The 14,316-nt window shown below is 39.4% G+C and overlaps 1 protein-coding gene and 1 pseudogene across 5 annotated transcripts in view; one reads left to right on the top strand and one right to left on the bottom strand.

Moving 5' to 3' along the window:
- Cacul1 (CDK2-associated, cullin domain 1) overlaps positions 1-14,316 on the top strand; it is a 59,910-nt gene that overhangs the window by 7,557 nt on the left and 38,037 nt on the right. For all 5 annotated transcript variants that reach the window (NM_001014248.2, NM_001416001.1, XM_039085812.2 and 2 more), the window contains exons 2-3: positions 9,427-9,553; positions 10,363-10,465. In NM_001014248.2, coding sequence (NP_001014270.1) covers positions 9,427-9,553; positions 10,363-10,465 — 230 coding nt within the window. The remainder of the gene's footprint in view (positions 1-9,426; positions 9,554-10,362; positions 10,466-14,316) is intronic.
- Positions 1,764-2,636, bottom strand: Snu13-ps5 (small nuclear ribonucleoprotein 13, pseudogene 5; annotated as a pseudogene).

Below are 14,316 nucleotides of genomic sequence, written 5' to 3'. Positions count from 1 at the left end.
GCCACATCTCTGGCTCTGCTTTATCTTTTTAAGTATCAGCAATTTAACTTTGATGTTCCCAGAGGGCCAGGTTTTCTGTGTTTATCCTCCTTGGTTTTCCTGTATTTACCCCAACCCTATTTCCACTTGGCAGACTGCTTCTGCTTTATGAGTAGTGAAGCACTGTTCACTTCCTTTTTTTTTTTTTTGAACAAAATTAGTTCTGTAAAGACTGCATGTGTCTGTCTCTGTGTGTCTGTGTCTGTGCACTTGCACACCCGTTCATGCTTCTGTGTGTGTATGTGTGTGCATGTTTTCCAATGATGTCTTTATGGAGTTACTGCTCTCCTGTCTTTATGTGGGTTCTATGACTGAATTTAGGGTTTCAGGTTTGCTGAGCTATCTGGTCAGCCCACTTATTTTATTGCTGTGTGTATGTATATTTCACTGATCTTTTCATTTTTAGTGTCTAATCTGTTAAAACAGATTTACTGGGGATTCTGACTAGTACAGGCTGACATCTAGTCTAGGTGTTGTTAATTGAGCAAATCCTCAGTGTATGCTGAGCAGAGAATCGTTAGTAAGCTCACTTTTAAGGACTTCTCTGCAGTTAGCTCCCTTGGTGTTTGGCACACTCAGGATCCATTCCCACATGTATTCAATATGAAGTGTTTTTATGGAATGTTACTAACTTCTTTTTCATTACCTGGAATTTTCTTTTCTGTGAAGTCTTATTCTAGCTAGAGGTCTTGAGATAGCATGGGCTCTCAGATAGATTAGTTCTTGCCATGTTGGTTTCATTCTGGGGCTCAGGGTTCTGATATCACAGGTATTGTAAATCCCCCCTCCCATAGGTGTGTTTAGTCGTTGGATTAAATTCACATGAAAATTCCATAATCTTAAGGACTTTCTTATTTTTATTTATTTTTTTCGGTATGTCAGCATAGTACCTCTAATAGTTAAAGTTTTACAGAGGTCTTCTAAGCATTGATCCAAATGAGCTACACATATATGAGAGTATGTGTAGAGGCTAGAGAATAACCTTGGCATCATTGACCGGAAGAGACTTAGTAACCCACAGCACTAATAATTCTTGCTCCTAGGTGAGCAGGCAATTCATAATACAAATTTAACTTAATGAAATTGCTGGTTTTTTTTAGTTTTAGTTAACTTTTGAATTGATTAAAAGTATTAACTGATTCTTACTAAATCTTAAATTGCCTTTTGGTTGTCAGGGCCAATCTTCGAGTTTGCAATATGTGGTGTTGTTTAGCATCTTGTTACCTTCTAGCACCTAATAGCTGTGTTTGGCAAGCATCACCATGAATATGCTCTATTGGCTGAACTTCAGAATCTTACAGAGGCGCTTAATCTCCTTTTTTGCTTTTTATTTTTAAAAATTGATATCACATGAAATGTCATTGATAAAGAGAAACCCACTTTTGTATGTAGAGCTTAGTTTCAAATCTCTGAAGAAAACAAAGTTTAGTTCTTTTGTAAACCAGCTGAAGTGTAAGCCGTGCGCATTGCACTGTGGGTTGTTAGACACTTGGTGATGTTCACTGACCTTTGCAGTGTGTCCCAGTACTATAACTGGTCTGTACCCCTTTATGTTGTAGCTGACGTTTGGCTGGTAGCCTCTGTAGATCTGCTAATATGTAGTCACAGATGTGCTAATACAGTTGAACGGTATCTTACTCAGCGAGTGCTTATTGTATGGCAGAGAAGTGTTTGACCTTTTGGTAATGATGTGGAGTGAGACATTTTTTTTTTTTTTTAACATTATCAAATTTTTTTCAAATGATAAGGGGTGGGAGGGACTGCTACCCAAAGAAAGTTCCTCATTCACAGTAGCATTTAGAGAGATCTTACATCAAAAGCACAAGGGACCAGTAAATATCTACTATCCCTGGCATAAGTTTCTCCTGGTTCTTCTTGTTGCTAAATGGTGACATTCTGCCTTTCACCTGTCTTAGCTATCATTTCAATTAAAAAGGGAAACTAAAAAATGGTAGAAGAGGACGAGGAGATGGTGAAAAACAACCCTGTTCAGACAAAGATAAAAATACAAAATCAGATGTAGCACAATATAATAGAAACTGGCTGAAAACAGTACACGCTAACAGACATGATACACAAACTCAGGGTGGGAGGAGATAGGAGAGGGCAGAGGCCACGGCCTACACCAGGAGCCGCTCAATAGACTGCTGAATGGATTGGATCTGCTGCTTTAGTTGAGAGCCTTCTTTGATGGTTACAGAACAGGCGATGACCGGCCTGGAGACTCCACAGGCCCGTCCTAAAGCCTGCTTGGAGCGTACAAATACATAGGGGACATTCTTGTCTTCACACAGCAGAGGGAGGTGCAGGATGATCTCCAAGGGCTCAGCGTCTGCTGCCATCACAATGAACTCAGAGATGCCTCTGTTGAGGGTTTTGGTGGCTTCATTGGCTCCTTTCCGAAGCTGCTTGTAGTTACACGACTGCTGAACAAGGTCCAGCAGCTTCTTGGTGAGGTGGGCATCTGCGAGGGGATAGGCCTTTGGGTTCACATCAGCCTCCGTCATGGCTGCGGTGCGCAGGCCTCACCGAGACTTCACAACAGCCCACCTCAGACAGACAGAAACGTTGCGCAGAAAAAGCAGCGGAAACCACTCTTTTTTTTTTTTTTTTTTAATGAACAAATAGATGCTGGTGTGCTATGACTAGATGTTAAGAGTTGTGCAGTAGAGTTGATAGCATAGCAGTGAGAGAGAAGCCTTATGAATGTGAGAGATGTTTGCCAGAAGTGTGAGAAATGGGGAGTACTTGGACTCAGATGTCCTTGCAGAGGGAGCAACCTGTGACCCAGGGTTGTTTTTGGGAGCACAGGGTATAAGGAAGAAGTGGCACAAGTCAGGTCTGAGTGGATAGCAATGGTTGGTAGGAATGGGAGCCACTCCACTAGCTATTAAGGGAGTGAGCACCCTTATTGAGGAGGTAGGGACGATGACCATTTTGAGGCAGTAATAATTGTAGGCAAGAGATGGAGCCTGAATGAACAATTAAAGCTTTGGAGAAGGGGCTTTCAAGTTTTTAGAGGGTCTGCAGAATTTTGGGTTGAGGAAGGAAGAATGAATTTTCAAGATTGATGGTTTAAACTCCGAATGTCTTCATTTCTCCAATTGTAGAATAGTGGAAACCCTAAAACAGCAGTTTCATGAAAGATTTTTGCTGTTATTAAGAAGAATACAAGTTTTTGGGGCGGTAGAGATAGCTCCATGGTTGAGAGCACTTTGCTCTTGGAGAAGACCTGAGTTCAGTTCTCAGCACCTACATTGGGTGGCTCACCACCACTGTGACTACAGTTCCAGGGGATCTTATACCCTTCTTTTTGGTCTCTGTGGGCACCTGCATGAATGAGTCGTACATAAACACATACAGGTACACACAAATATATAGAATACATTTTTAAAATACAGTTTTGTACTTGAAACGCAGTTATATGGGAGGACAGAGATTTGGATCGGTGCTTTCTCTGTTCTAGAGTTTTCCCAGGAGTCAGTTACTTGATAGAATCAACACCTCTTGTGTTCATGGTAGTTTGTTGTTGCTTAGTTTCTCACTCAACACAATTGACTTAACCATGATTTAGGTATTTTAATAATTAATTTTTGGTTTAATAAAAACACTATATTTGCTAATTGTCACTGAAGGGCCAAAAAATGTACTCATATTACACCCTCTTTGATCTAGAACTTTGGCATATTTTTGTTGGACTTATTCTTATTTTTTAAGGCAGGATCTCATTGTAGCCCTCGCAGGCCTGGAACTTACTAAGATCTGCTTGTCTTTGCCTTTCAAGTGCTAACATGGGTGACCTGAGCATTCCCTTAAAACTTCAGCAGCTTCATCTGATTCAACATCTAGTGGCTTGGTCTTTGCTTATGAAGCTGTCAGTCCTTTTTCCTCTTGTTTCCTTAGAGCTGAGGTATCCTTGTACTCAGTAGCTTCCTAAGTACATATAATGACTGCACCTACTCTACCTTTTCTTCTCCCCTACCACTCCCTGCATGTGCATGCATGTGTTTTGTGTATGAAGATCAAACCTAGGACCTGTATGTACCAGGCAAGGGCCTGCTGCTCAGCTATACCCTCAGCCTCTGTGGTTGCATCTGCATTTTTTTGTCAGATAACATTCCTGTGTGGGTGTGCGTGCATGTCAGATACATTCCTGTGTGGGTGTGCATGCATGTCAGAAGTCTTTTAGCAGGTTCCCGATAAAGTGTTAGATTTTGCCTTGCTGAAAGATGCTGTGTAGGGTCTCACTGTGTAGCTCTGGCTGTCCTGGAACTCACTGTATAGACCATACTGGCCTTAAACTCAGATATTGTCTTGTCTCTGCTTCCGAAGAAGTGGAATTAAAGACATGACACCGATTCTCAACTGAAATATGCTCTGGAACTTCTAAAATGTAGCATCCTTGACTTTAGCTTGCTATCTTCAATGAATGGCAACATATGCTACTTTGACTTGTTCTTTGAGAAAACTTCTAAGATAATTTTTTTTCTTTTTTTAAATGTATAGCCCAGGCTGGCCTTGAACTCATGATCCTACTGCCTCTGCGTCCTTCAGCAAATCTCACCCGGAGTGCGCCACTACAACCAGCTCTGGGATAATTTCTTATGTTGACATATCTATCTTCTTTTACATTTCTCCTTTCTCTTCAGTCTCATGAATTATTGATAAATCTGTGGAATTTCCCATTCTTTTTTCTGATAGCTAGATTTTGGTATCTTCTATTTCTCTATAAATGATCTGGGAAAGCTCCTTGATGATTTCTTCATCTCTTAGATTTTGGCTGTATTTTTAGTTTTTGAAACACCTGGAATACTTTTGTCATGACAGCTTTTAATTGTATCTTTTTTTTTTATTACACTTGCTATTGTGTAATATTTGTGTTTCTGTTAGCCGGCTGATGTTAGCTGCTCCTGTGTATCACAGAGCACATGTGGAGGTCAGAGGTCAATTTGCAGGAGTTGGTTTTCTCCTTCTACCACTTTGGTTCCAAAATTGAACTCAGGTCCTCAGGTTTATTGGTAAATGTTTTGAGCCTTTGCCAGCTCTTTTACATAATTTTGAGAATAGTAATTACATATATTTTTAAAAAAGATTTCTTCTATCCTTTGAATTTTAGCTTGTTGTTTTGTTTTGTTCTTCATGACTAATCATCCCTCACCATCTTTCCAACATTGAGACTGTTTGGTTGGTCTCTGTAGGGCACTTCGCTAAGTAGTTAGTATTGGGCTTCACTTTTCACTGATCACATGTAGAGTTACAGTTTTGCTGATGAACTGTCAAGTGCTAGTATATAAGTGACTTTCTTTGGGGAGTTTTAGTTTCTAAGAAAAGGATTTTCATTCTGAGAAAAAGAAGGGGTGGATAAGTGGAGTGGGAAGGGTAGTATATTTCTCTTGGTTGATAGCTCTCAGAGGTATAGGGTTAGGTTTGATAGTTTGGACCTACCAGCTCTAGGCTTCATATGCTCCTGCCAGCCCTCATCTAGGTCTTTCAGAATTCTGTTCTAACTTCTTACTCTTTAGTCTGCAGCTCTACTTCTAGCTGTATGGAAGTAACCTGCAGTTCCTGGCCTCTGGTCTTGAAAGTTTGCAGGGCTCCCCTTTTGTTCCATCTTCAGAACTCAGATATTTTTGGGTTCGATGCCAAAGAATGATCAACCTGTTGAAATGTTGAGACAGTAAAGAATTTTAAAGTGATAGAATACTTGTAATCAGTGTAGTTGAGAACAGATTTCCTTTTTAAAATATTTTTGCTTTGGTGAGAGTTTGGGTTTGATGGAGTTGGTACCATAATAGATATGGTAGCCCTGGCCATTTCATAAGTATACTGTCATGATGGGGTTTTGTCATGATGGGCTGTGTCTCAAGTTCAAACGTGATGGTAGAGTTGTAGAACAGTGTGTGTTGTGTAGTCCCTTGTTGAAATTTCCATCTTAACCAGTAGCCTTGGCTTTGAGTGTTCTTTGAAAGCATTTCTATTATCCTAGTCTGTTCCTCATGAAGAAATGGGTTCTAAGCAGTAGAACAGTAATGATGTAATTATCTTAAAGCCTTACAGCGTCTGTGAAAATGTACTTCATTTTACGCAAAGAAGTACAATAGATAGTTAACAGATGGTTAGTTGGCTTGCTGCAGCCTTATCTAGACTACTGCACGTCTTTTGGGGCAGGTGAGTAGCATAGAACTCCTAAGGAACATGTTAATGAGGACCTGAATAAATAAAAACAAGATGCCAGTGTTATCTGATGACATGTTTATGTGAATGTAACTCTAGAACCTACAGGAAGAGTGTCTTCATAATATCTACAGTAGACATTTCTAAGTTCTCTACAGTGTCTCCAAACGCCCAAACTTAGAAGCCCCCGATACCTAAAGCCTTTTTATAGAATTTGACCAAGTAGAAAGAAATGTAACTTCACTAGGTTTCAGATGGCTGCTCTCTTCTATTGGCAAACAAAGACATTACCAAATAGGTGGTACAGAGTTGGTTTTTCTCTTCTCAAGAACAGGCTATTTACAATGGGGAGTTTTTGTTTTTAAAGTGGCCAGTTCTCCTTGTAACAACTGTTTCTCATTCTTCTGTGTTCTTTTGTTTTTGAGATGATCCTCATGCCTTTACTTCTGGAGCACTGAGGTTGCAGGAATGCGCTGCCCATCCAGTTTATGCTTTCTGTGGTGCTGGGGATCAACCCAGGGCTTTGTGCTTGATAGGCAAGTGCTCTGCCAACTAAGCTACACCCTAGCCAAGTTATTTTTCTTTTCAGCTATTGCTCGGGATTAAAGGTGTGAGCTATCACAACTGTCCCGCTTGTGTCATTTTAATAAGGTAATTTGGTTAACGAAAGTGCCTGCTGTGACTTTTTCTGGTCATTTCCTGGCTTTTAGCAGCTGTATAGCAACTCCCAAACCCCAGGTCCAGCTATTTGGGTTTTAGACTTGGTTTCATTTTGTTGCAGTAATGGTAGGTTTAACTATCTTTACAGTAGGAGTCAGGTGGTATGAGTTTGCTGTTTCCCACATTTATTTTGAGGACTCACCTTTTGGCAGTAGTTTTGAGAAGACACAATATTTAATTGGAATGTCTCTTTGTGAACTCACACCTTCTGGTTCACTTGCTTTTCATTCTTTTTTCATCATGCATTCCCGGCTGGCCTTGCACTTGTATTTCAGCCATCTTCTGTCCTCAGCATTCCAAGCACTAGGATTGCAGGTGTGCATGCACCATGTGCCAGGCTGTGACAGACACTGAGCTTAAATTTCCCAAATAGAGATTTAGAACGTTAAGTCTCAAGGAGGATTGCCCTTTCCCCCCTCAACATTAGTAAGAATCAATCCCAGGGTTTTATGCTAGGCAAATGCTCTACAATTGAGATATATATATCCTCAGCCCCATTTTAGCTTTATGTTGCCAGAACTTTCCCTGCTCATTCTATCATTGTCAGCTCTGTGATTCATTTGTCACTTAGACTTGTCACATTTCCATTTCGTCTTTACCTCTATAGCCTACAACTTTGATATTCATTGTATGGCCTACGGTTCTGTTGGTTCTGACACAGAGTGGCATATTGTTACTTTAGTTTCATACAATGCGTCTCATTGCCCTAAAGATCTCCCTGTAAGCCTTTTCCTTATTGACAACTCCCTGACAACCACTGATAGGTCTTTTTTATCCTTAAAGTTTTGCCAATGTTAATATTATATATATGGAACTCTCACAGATATGGAGAGGAGACTTTTGGATCTGTTTTTACTTTTATGTAGCACCCCGCCCCTACCATAATATTGATAACAGGACCCAGGGCTTCTTATATACTAGGCAAGTATTCTACTGAGCGCCATCCCCAGCCCTAGCAAAATGTCCTTAAGATTATGCTTATAACAAAACTGAATACGTTGGCCCACAGCTGCAGTCACAGCGTTTGGGAGGTAGAGGCAGGACAGATCACCAGGAGTTGATCGGTCTTCTTTGGCAATATAGAGATTTTTTTAAGGGCTACCATATCTTATGAGTCAATAAAAGTCGTTCTTTAAGTGCCTTTTAATATACATTTTATCGCGTTAAAATGGATTGATTTAGAGAAAATTGAATAATACTGACAGTAGTGGTATATATACCAACAAATCTTGACCCTTAATAGCTAAGGTTAGATGTTAGGAGTATAGTAGTAAGGTTTTCCTTGACCTGACCTCTCTGTCTGCAATTAGCCATTATTCTGGAGGAAGCCATTAAACTTTACTGCTTCCCAGCTTTTTTTGTAAAATGAACAATAAGATACTTGGTCTGGAAGTTGTTACCTCTTATCTCCCTAGGTATTTAGGGATCCCTTTAACATTAGGATCTTGTTCTAAAGCACCTGTTACCCTGGGACAGCTTAGGAACACTGTCACACTTAGGAACAGCTTGCTGAGGCTTTGGAAGGATCCCTGGTAAGGATTTGAGTCTGTCCATTGGAATGAGGTGAGTTTTTAAGTGCAAGGTTTCTAGGTCATATCTTTTACCTTGGGCTTGTTAAATTCCAGGTACTTAAAGCCCAAGTTAGTCTGTCTGAGTGGGACTGGTGATACCATAAATCTCTGAATTTTGTGGAAGTGTCTTTTTGGATTAGAGCATTATTTAAATCTCAGGCCCTGTAGTCTAATCATTAGATAGATTTTTCCCAGGGATGTCTATAAAGATTAATTATGGAAGGCCATAGTTCCTGGAGTCTTTTTGTGGTTCATTAATGACTCATTATGGCACATAATTATGAAAATAATATACTGAAGGTCAGGGTATATTTGAGAGTGCTTTACTGATGGTAGATGGACGCTTATAGCAAACTGGGAAAGCAACCAATGGCAGCTTAATATTACTGACCAGATTCTTTGTACTTTATGCTTTCCTTCTCTCTCAGCTCATTTTCTCTCAGCTCCCCTCTTTCTCTCTTCCCCCTCCCCTCTCTCCTTTTTTGAGAGATTTTAATGAATTGTCTCAGAGCTTACTGTGTAGATCAGAATGTCTTAGAACTCAGAGAGGCCTGCCTCTGTCTCCTAATTCATATGCATTCTCATATTCTCCCTCTCCCTCTCCCTCTCCCTCTCCCTCCTCCCTGTCCCTCTCTTCCCCTCCTCTCCCCCTCCCCCTCCCCCTCTCCTGCTGGTTTTTCAAGACAGAGCTTCCCCAAGAAGCCCTGGCTGTCCTGAAACTTTCTGTAAGTCAGGCTGGCTTCAGACTCACTGCCTGACTCCCAAGGCGTGTGCCACCACTGCTGGGCTAACTTTTTCTCATTTGAAAAGTTGAAATGGGTTGGGTGAATAATGGAAGGAAAGATTTTGAATTAGTAAACACTTGCTTTGGTTTGTATTTCCATGTGGCACATGGTAATGTTTATTTTACTTTTACTTGTAGTAATGAATGTTATAACAATTGAAGATTATAAGAGCACATACTGGCCAAAATTAGATGGTGCCATAGATCAACTTTTAACCCAGAGTCCTGGTGACTATATACCTATATCCTATGAGCAGATTTACAGGTAAGTCACCATTTATTTTTCCTGAGTTTGAATTGGATTTGATTGGTGACAACATGAATGTGATATATAAAGTATGTAAGATGAAGTTGAATGTATATATATTCTCCACACCACTGTATTGGAGGTGTGGTGCAGAAGTGGTTTTCAAATCAAAATACTCTATTAACTTCTGTCTCTGCTTGCTTGCCTGCCTTTGTCATATAGAATGAAAACCTCTGCAGCCAGTAAGAAAAAGTAGTGGGGTATCTGCTGTAAACTGTGTTTTAGGGAGATCCTTGTTAGCTTAGTGACATGCAATTAATTCTAGTTCTCTTTGACATTTTATTACTTAGCCTCTGGTAAATGGAAGCACCACATTAGGGATTAGGGTCGGGAAAGAGATCAGCTGATCAGTGACAGGAAGAAGTGACAGCTATGTTCCCCACAGCTGGTTGTTCCCCACAGGGAGGATGTATTGCAAACATCTTTGTGAGTTAAAAACTTTCTCTCTGCTGGTTATCACTCTTTATTATTTTGACATGTATTTTTTTTTTTAAAAGAGTGGTTTATAAGGACTTGCCATGTTTAGACCATAAATCATCACTCAATTTTTGACTTCTTATGTCTATTTAACATGTACTACCCAGACCATTTGAAGTTAGTTGGCAATGTCCTTTCCATCAGAACACTGAAGGTAGATTTTTTTCTTCGTTTCTGGTTGATTAGCAACTGTTTTAGGTTGGTGATTTTTATTTTGAATGTGTGCTTTAACATGGGATTGCATGGAATGCTTCTTCATCGACTTGGTTTCTGTGCCTTGTTTCTTGCAGTTGTGTGTATAAGTGTGTGTGCCAGCAGCACTCAGAACAGATGTACAGTGATCTGATTAAAAAAATAACCAGCCACTTAGAGCGAGTCTCCAAGGAGCTGCAGGTAAGAAGTTAAGTGCATGGTGTTTGCTGCATTGTTTCTGATAGGGCGGAGCTAGGCTGTCGAATGGATAGTTGGTATCTTATCAGTTTGATTTAACATACAACTTTATACTTTCTAGTAAGATACTAACTTAATGACATAATCTTCAGAGTAGATTGAAAATTTGACATAGATTGAAAATTTGACGTAAATTATGTGACTTTTTCTTTGGAACTATTTTATCCATAACTGATTCCACTTAACACCATATCTGCATTTCTTTTAATTAAAATATTGTTTTTTCTCTGTTAAATTCACTATCTGGTGAAATTATATAATATACATCTTGTTTTTTGAATTTGAGTTATCTTTCAAGAGTGAGTATTTTCTCCTAGTTTCTAACACTTGCAGTATGAACAACTGAAGCCAGCTATTGGCAAATTCGTGCAAGTGATCTTAATATCTGGGTAACAGCAGAAAAGAGAAATCCCTCTTTGGGGTGCCTGGCCTGCTCGTCTTTAAACAAACACTAGCTTTGCGCCAGAGCCTGATCCTCTTGGATTCTGAGTAGAAGTAACAGGGCCTAAAAATCTGACTCACATTAGGTAACTAGAGTTCATTAGGTGAGCAACAGCTCCAGAAGTAGGCTGTCTTTTTTATTCTCCTTGTATTTTGTTGTACGTTTATCTTTGTATGGGGGCAGTGTGTACATGTGCCGCTTCTGTTGTGCTGCAGCTGGTTTTCTCCTCCCACTGTGTGGGTCCCAGGGTAGACTCAGGTCATTAAGTCATCTCACCTTTACATGCTGAGCCACCGCATTGTCCCAAGGGCTTGGTTTTGTTTCATTTTGTTAACTTCTTTTTCTCAGTTATAGCCAGAGCTACATTTTCTAAAATATACAACTTTGCCTATTAAATTGTTTTCACCTTTTTTTAACTGAACACAACTTATTCATTAACACACACACACACACACACACACACACACACACACACACACACATTGTTGTTATTGTTGTTTCTATAGCCTAGGTATCGTATGCCAGTCGTAGCTGACACCCAAAAGCTGTTTATTGTGCTTTAAATAGTTTGCTTAATAATTCTCAACTCTCTGAACCCCTGAAAGATCGGTCTGCCCTGTGTGTCTGCCATTCCTCTGGTTTCTGTCACTGTCCCTACATGAGTGTGTTGGCGATTGTTCTCCTTACCTCATGTATCTAAGTTTATTTAACCATCTTTTGACTGATTGGTCTTTAGGCAGCTTTTAAACTAATAACACTTTGATGAACAATCAATTTGGTAAGTACTATCATCTTGCCATAACCAGATTAGACTCTCAGGTTTTAGTCATGTCTGTGTCAGAGTCCATGTTTCCTCACCTAAGTAATATAGCAATTTACAAAACTAAGTTTTAACTTCTTTTAGGAAGGACTTATTAAAGTATTAAAACAGGACAAAGGTGCTCTTTTTTTGTATTTCAAAAACTAAATGTCAGTAAATGTAAAGGTATCTATGATATAAAACCAGGAACTTTATTTTGAAGAGTCAATACACGTCTCACTAAGTTTAAAAAAAAACATTATTTAAAACTTTTTCTTTGAGGTTCTGGGAATCAAATCCTCAGGGTCTTGTTGTGCCAGGCTGGCCTTGAACTGGAGATCCAGCCTCAGCTTCCCAGGTGCTGGGATTATAAGCATGCCCTACCCTACCAATTTTTAAAGTGACTTATTTTGGAAGATTGTAACCAGTCAAATAGCTTTAAAGTAGGAAAAGCATGGGGACCTCAGACTGTGGTCTCAGCTTTGAGACTTACCAGTTGTAGGCCCTTTTTAAAAAAACATGTTAACATCTTTTTGTCAGCTCTCAGCATTAAGATCAAGTAGCTTTACTGAAATATCTGTGGTCTCTTTACACCAAGTTGTAAGGTACTTTTTTCCCTTCTGCTTCCTGCTTTGCAGAACCTTCTTTCTCAGTATTATATCATTTCTGGTAACTTATGGAATAGCCTTCCTGGAATTCTTGTCCAACAGAACAGAATAGAACAAAACATACTGTTGGCATTTGTCTGGAACCCAGGGCTTCTTAGCAGTAACAAGCCTGTTAGGGCTGTGGTTGTGTACTGTGTTTTTATTCATACCTGACTACTTCTCTGGCTCTCCTGTGAGTGAGGTAAGGACTCTGTCCTGTTTCTCTTTTTAGCCTTAATATCTGGTACAATTGTAACTCAACGTTTGTCGAGTGAATGCTCATTAGCAAAGTTTGACTTATGTCAACGGTAAGAGTATTGATTAGTCTTTCAAGAACTGATCTTCATGTTCTGTAGATGCTTAGGTAGTTTTGTACAGGGCAAGACATTGTATTTGGGTGGAACATGTTATTTGCAACCTGGATTTTTAAATTCTTGAGCCAAAACAGTATTGTGGGATGAGTTGCATTTGGCAAATACGCAGATGCAGTTGACAGATCAATGAGTTGGACCCAAGGGCATCAGTTTCTGTCAAGGGCACCTTAAAATAGCTACTGGTTTGGCTTATTTATCCATATTTAAAAGCACATTCTGTTTGAAACACTCAAAGTGCTGCGTGAAAGAACATTCCATATTTATTTTTGGTATTGACCTAAAAGCTAGAGAATATTGTTTTCAGATTTTAAAACCTAAATATTATTATATGGTAGAACAATCTTAGTGTTTTAAATCACACTCCCCTACATACATCTTTCATTTTAGAATAGTGTCTTTTGCACTATAACTTAAAAAGTTCAATAACTTAAAAAGTTGCTTGTTGAATTGATAAAACAATTAGCTAAACCCACTAAAGTGTTCTTCTCACTTGTTACTTCACTTGATGATCGTCTCCTTTAGCTGTCATAAATTCAAGGTTTTTTTCTTTTGTTTATCTCCAGAGACCCCGAATTCTTAGATTTTGATTCACAAATGAATGCAAATAGTTATATACAGAAAATTGTTTTACTAAAATATCTGCTTAGTTCTTATTTGTTTGTGAGACAGTATTTTAGTACATATCTCTGGCTGATCTGGAATTTGTATGTAGACCAGGCTAGTCTCAGATCTACCTATCTCTGACTCCCCAGTGCTAGAATTAAAGGTATGCACTACAAGCCTTGGCCCAGCTTCTTAGTTTTGCAAAGTTCTGTTTAAATTTGTAGAAATCATCATACTTGGGCTGAGGGCTTGGACTAGGACTTCCAACATGCCTGCTGAATTTGAATTACTCTGATAGATATGTTGCATTTATCGACAAGTTGGAATGCCTCTACCTAGCTTACTATCTCAGGCTTGAGACCCTACATTCCTATTTGGTTCCTCTTTTCTCTCTTTCCTTTTGCTTTCAGGAGATGGCCAGTTAGTAGGCTATCATATTAATTGCTGCTTGCACTCTGTGCTAGCATTGCCTGACACATGAAGTGTTTTCTTATTTGCCTCTACAGAGTCTTCTTTTAGTTTTTTTTTTTTTTTTTTTTTTTGAGCTGGGGACCGAACCCAGGGCCTTGCGTTTGCTCGGCAAGCGCTCTACCACTGAGCTAAATCCCCAACCCCTCTTCTTTCAGTTTTAATATCTTTAAATTCATAATTGTGGGCATATATTCTGTGGTGTGTGCATGTGGGCCTGTGTGTAAGATGATAGCACCTCACTCTGTCATCTCAGCTGATCTCAAACTGTCTCTGGTTCCCGAATTCTGGGATCAAAGCTATGTCATACCTAGCTTGTGGGCATTTATTCAGAAACTTAAAGGTACCACCACCATCTGTTTCATGTTTCAACTAACCATAGTTGAATTTTTCATTATCATTAAAAGAAACAAAAAAACAACTGGTTTGGTTTGTTTCAGGCATTTCTGGTGAAAAATTTG

The sequence above is a fragment of the Rattus norvegicus genome, chromosome 1 (genome assembly GCF_036323735.1).
Source record: "Rattus norvegicus strain BN/NHsdMcwi chromosome 1, GRCr8, whole genome shotgun sequence".
NCBI lineage: Eukaryota > Metazoa > Chordata > Mammalia > Rodentia > Muridae > Rattus > Rattus norvegicus.
Note: the sequence above shows the minus strand (reverse complement) of the source record. Positions and strands in the feature narration are given on the sequence as shown.